This window comes from Echinops telfairi, unplaced genomic scaffold (genome assembly GCF_000313985.2).
Source record: "Echinops telfairi isolate 266 unplaced genomic scaffold, ASM31398v2 ScPeMD7_7458;HRSCAF=8496, whole genome shotgun sequence".
NCBI lineage: Eukaryota > Metazoa > Chordata > Mammalia > Afrosoricida > Tenrecidae > Echinops > Echinops telfairi.
Genome location: NW_022111358.1, coordinates 15,715,625 through 15,720,795, shown reverse-complemented (window position 1 = coordinate 15,720,795; position 5,171 = coordinate 15,715,625). Strand labels below are relative to the sequence as shown.

General features: G+C 44.9%; 1 protein-coding gene across 1 annotated transcript in view; it reads left to right on the top strand.

Moving 5' to 3' along the window:
• The first annotated feature begins 863 nt into the window (after positions 1-863).
• Positions 864-5,171, top strand: part of RAD51C (RAD51 paralog C) — a 51,262-nt gene continuing 46,954 nt past the window's right edge. The window contains exons 1-2 of the mRNA XM_030888185.2: positions 864-1,004; positions 2,643-2,901. Of these exons, the coding sequence (XP_030744045.2) occupies positions 887-1,004; positions 2,643-2,901 (377 nt within the window). The 5' untranslated portion in view covers positions 864-886. The remainder of the gene's footprint in view (positions 1,005-2,642; positions 2,902-5,171) is intronic.

Sequence of the window (5,171 nt, the reverse complement as noted above, 5' to 3'; positions counted from 1 at the left end):
CCCTTGCGAGGGCGGGAAAGGCGATGGGGGTACGCGAGGGGGGTCGGTTGTCGGAAAGAACCTGGAGACTGGAGCTCGACCGTGTGGACGACGACTCAGCATCGTATCACCTTCCCCTTGGCTTTGCACCCCAGAAAAGCTGGTGTACACGCATTACCTCTGGGGTGGCTCTTTCTCAACTTCCACCTAACAGCCTAGGGCGGAAGCGAGGAAATGTGTAGGGTAAAGCAGTACTCAATGTCATGGTCGATTCCGGCACAAAGGAACCCTAGAGGGCAGGTCAGGACTGCCCTTGAGGGTTTCCGAGAGGGTAACTCCTCACGATAGTAGCAAACCATCTTTCTTCCCCGAGTGGCTGGTGGCTTTGAACTGCAGACCTTGCGATTAGCAGCTCAATGCATAACCCCTACGCCACCGGTTAGTGCAGCTTCGCAGAGGGAAGTCCTCAACAAGATGGATTGACACAGTGGCAGCAACAATAGCTCAAACCTAAAAACAATGGCAAGGAGGTGCTGGTCGAAGCAGTGTTTCATTCTGTTGTACACGGGGGTCGCCGAGTCGGAGCCCACTCATTGGCACCTGACGGCAACAGCAGGGCCCGTTGGGCCTGGCTTTCCATTTAAATCCCCACTCATTTCCACTCTCGGCGTAAACGGTTGATGGGAGCACTCTATAAAGAGATCAGGACACAAATGGTAGCCAAGTTACCAACGGAACAGCTAGCAGTAGAGCGGCCGGGCGCTCGGCCGCGTGCTCCGACGCCGCCGACCCCGCCCCTTCCGCTTGCGTCTGACGTCACGTGCGCGGCCGGGCGCTTACGCGCAGGCTGCGCGGAGCGGCGGGTTTGGCTGCGCGGAGCGGCGCGCGCGGGCGCCCGTGCTTTGAAATGCAGCGGGATCTGGGGAGCTTCCCGTTGTCCCCGAGCGTGCGAGTGAAGCTGGTGAGCGCAGGTTTCCAGACTGCTGAGGAGCTCGTGGAGGTGAAGCCCTCCCAGCTCAGCAAAGGTAACGAGGGGCAGCTGAGGGAGGCGCGCGGGTGGCCGCCGCCATCTCCCGCTGCCGGTTTCCCGCCGTCGCGTTCAGGTCGCTGCTCCGCGCGGCGGCGTTTCCCACACGGACGGCTGCTCGAGTCCACGTCAGGTGTTTCCTGAATGGTCGTGGTCGCGGAAACAGCGACTGGTTATTTCGTTTGTTCGGCGCCTGCGGAGGCTTGCTGTCTCAGACTCACAGGCCCCTCTTTAATGGGTTGTGTCCGCACGGTAGGTGAGGAGGCGAGAGGAAGGAGACTTCCGACGCCCGTGAAGATTTGGTCTCGGAAGCCCCCGGGGCCGTTCGACCTGCCCTGCAGGGTCGCGGTGCGTCGGCACCAGCGGCAGTGAGTTTAGAGTTCTAGAGGAGGACATTGATGCTTGCTTAAGTAGCTCGTTCGTGTTAACTGGCTAGGAAATACTGGAGCCGGCCTTGGTTCCCATACTGATGGTCTCCTTATCTCTGTTGGAGATTTAGTTTGAGAAGGACAGGCTCCCTGATAGGACCAGAGTGTGGCGGGGATTGTTTTAAATCTGGATAAAGCAGTAGAAAGAAGACACCTCTTATACACAGTTTCCTCCACGCCCCCACCCGCATCCCAGCATCAGTATGCAGAATTGGAACTACAGTACACAGAATGTTTCCAGTCATGGAGTAAGTGGTGCAACAGGATTTGCCGACCTCAGCAGCCGTAATCCCGTGGTCATTCTCTGAAATGAGATAGGATCTTCGTTTCTTACCTGTCTATTGCCACCATTGTCATTTGTTAGCACCAGATTCACGGTCCATGCCACCAATAGCAGCGGTTGTGAGGATGACGCAGGATGGGGCAAACCGACTGTACAGCACCTCGCAACGAAAACATCGTTACCAAATCGAACATCAAATCCTTAACCGCTAATAGCCTCACCATTATTTCTTCAATTATCAGCTTGTTTTGTAGATACCATCTCTCTTCTCTGGCATATTTCATTCATAACTAAGGAAACGTGTGTGTTGTTTAAGATGGTTGTACAGTAAGTAATTGTTAGTTGTAATGATAACCTGAATTCCACACCACTATTTCCATGGAAAGTTTTTTTATTATGAATACGTATGTGCACATATGCATCATAGTTGTGCCTTGTTTTAGAGAAGTTAAAGAAGTGATTTCTATTCCTTCAGAAAAATAATCCATTAGCACTATATGAGAGCAAGATAATTTTGTCATCATAGGACCAAAAGAAATAGTGAAAGTACTGCTAGTACTTTTTTCTGCCTTTGAGAGAATCTTGTCAGTACCTCAGAAATGCTTTATTTATATTCTGTTCTGAAGTAAGCGGTACATTTTTTGCATTGAGGACTAAAAAAAATAGACAAATGCCTTTATTCACATTATTTTATCAACAATATTTTATTAATATGAGAATACATTTTATTGTAAGCCTTTTGTTAATATTTATTAACATTAATTAAACAAACTTGATTAGCTAATAGAACATCATATTTTTTTGTTTCTCTATTCTTGGCATTACTCTCATTACCTAAAAATTATTGATGAATAAAGACAATCCACCTGAGTACCAGATGACTTTAAATTTCTAAAAATCCATTTTTTTCCTATTTTACTTTCAGAAGTTGGGATCTCTAAAGAAGAAGCCTTAGAAACGTTGCAAATCATAAGAAGAGAATCTCTGACAAATACAGCAAGATGTGCTGGTCCATCTGAGTCGGGCAAGAAGTGTACAGCACTGGAACTGCTTGAGCAGGAGCACACCCAGGGCTTCATAATTACCTTCTGTTCAGCGCTTGATCATATCCTTGGGGGAGGAGTACCCCTAACAAAAATAACAGAAATTTGTGGTGCACCAGGTGTTGGAAAAACACAATTATGGTAAAATAAGATGTTCTTTTCTTACGAGTAGGCTTAATAATGTTTTGTGAAAGTAATAGGGTTGCCCTGTGGGTCTGCAGTCAGAGTGAAAAACTCATTAGATGTGCTCTTTATTTTGAGAGTATGTGTGTATCAAACAAAAATAAGTCACTTTTGCCATTAATTGTGCACCCCATTTTAATAAATAAATACAATTATTTTACTATTCAATGTTTCCTATGAAGCTAGTAGTGTGGCCATGAAAGTAGACAGGCACTCTTTTGCTTTATTACATACTAGGGGGTACCCCGAAAAAAACCAAAAAACGGAATTTCCCCCCCAAAAGCTATGTATTTAATTTTTTTAACCAAAAAATCCTGTCACCTTCGAAGTACTCTCCATTACACTTGATACATTTGTCAAATCCACGATTCCATTCTTGGAAACATGTTTCAAACTCATCTATTTGGATGGCTGCCGTCAAATCACTGTTTATTCATGTCCCTCTTTATTTGTGGCAACAAAAAGAAGTCACATGGAACGAGGTCAGGTGAGTAAGGTGTGTGTAGCAAGAGAGGCATGCTGGGTTTTTTTGCCAAAAACTGACGCACTGAGATGGCTGTGTGAACAGGTGTATTGGGGCAAAATGAGTCCCTTGTCTGCCACAATCGGGCCTTTCTTGCCACACACTTTACAGTCTTTTCAGAACCTCTAAATAGAAGGCTTAACTTAACAGTCTGACCTGGTGGAACGAAATCCAAATGCACTGCCAAGTAGACATTTTCATCCGTTCAGGATGTTGACTGACATCCAGAAAGAGGCTTGTTATCAAGCAAAACTTCACCTATTTTGAAACGAGAAAACCGCTCGTATACTTGACCTTTTCCCATAGCACTGTCCTTGTAAGCTGTGTTTAACATTACAACAGTTCCTGTGGTATGTTTCCCAAACAGGAAACAAAATTTCACAGCCACACACTGTTCTCTTAAATTGGCCATCACAAAAAACGAGGTTTGAGTGAAACTGCTTTTACGACTGTGACCAGAGAGAACTTTCACAAGAGATGCCACTGGGTGCACTAACTCAGTGAGTTGCTCAGTGCTCACTCCTAGCAGGAAAAAATGTGTACGATGAAAGCTTAGCCCAGCGGAGCTTTTCCCATTTTTTGTCGGTTTTGTTTTTTTGGTACCCCTCGTATATTTATATATAGATACATTTGATGGCCAAATGTCTCAAAGTGGATTTTGATATAATAAAAGAGAATCCATTCCCAAAAGCCAAAGACTTAAAGCTTGGGGCAGTTTCTAGTCCAAACAACAGTTGCTTCACATATGTATCTGACTATGATAGAGTTTCTTTGAGAAGAAGTAGGTCAAATCACATCAGATACCTACTTTTTCTATGAACTTTAATCCTCATTTCACCTGTTTGCAGTGCCTGAGTTGCTTTTTCTGGTGATCTCCAAGCTTTAAATTTTCTTGTTCAAAACATCTTGAGAGACTGGAAGCTAGAGCTGGGCACAGATTTCTCCTTTCCTTTAGAACAGGCCCCCTTTTCTTTCCTCTGCCCAGGGAATGAGGATCACAGGAAGGGGGGAGGGGGTGTTGAACCGCTGTCTTTGTAATGAAGATAGGCTTCATTTGCAGCCCCTTAGCAGGCATTGTTGGCAGACAATAGGAGCTTTTCTTTGGCCAGGTAAAACTCAAAATATTCCCTCTAAACCATTCCCTCAACTTTTTACTCTTCACACAATATTCTCTTGTCAGGAAAAGTCATTGCATTTTTTCAGGTGTGACTAACAAGTAGTCCTACCATATAATAACTGAAGTAGTCTCATCCCTGTATGAAGACAATTTTAATTTGATGGTGTTAAAGTTGATTTAAAAGACTTAAGAACTCTTGAAATCCTTTGCTGATTACGGCATGGAGCTAATGAGTTTTAGACAGCATTCTATCAGTGGCATTAATGCCACCTTTTTATTTTTAGTTTTTAAATCATTTTATTAGGGGCTCATACAACTCTTATCACAATCCATACATACATCAGTTGTGTAAAGCACATTTGTGTATTCATTGCCCTCATCTTTCTCAAAACATTTGCTCTCCACCTAAGCCCCTGGCATCAGCTCCTCATTTTATCCTCCTCCTCTCCGCCCTCCCCTCCCTCATGAACCCTTGATAATTTAGAAATTATTTTGTCATATCTTGCACTGTCCGACGTCTTCCTTCACCCACTTTTCTGTTGTCTGTCCCCCAGGGAGGAGGTTATATATAGATCCATGTAATTGGTT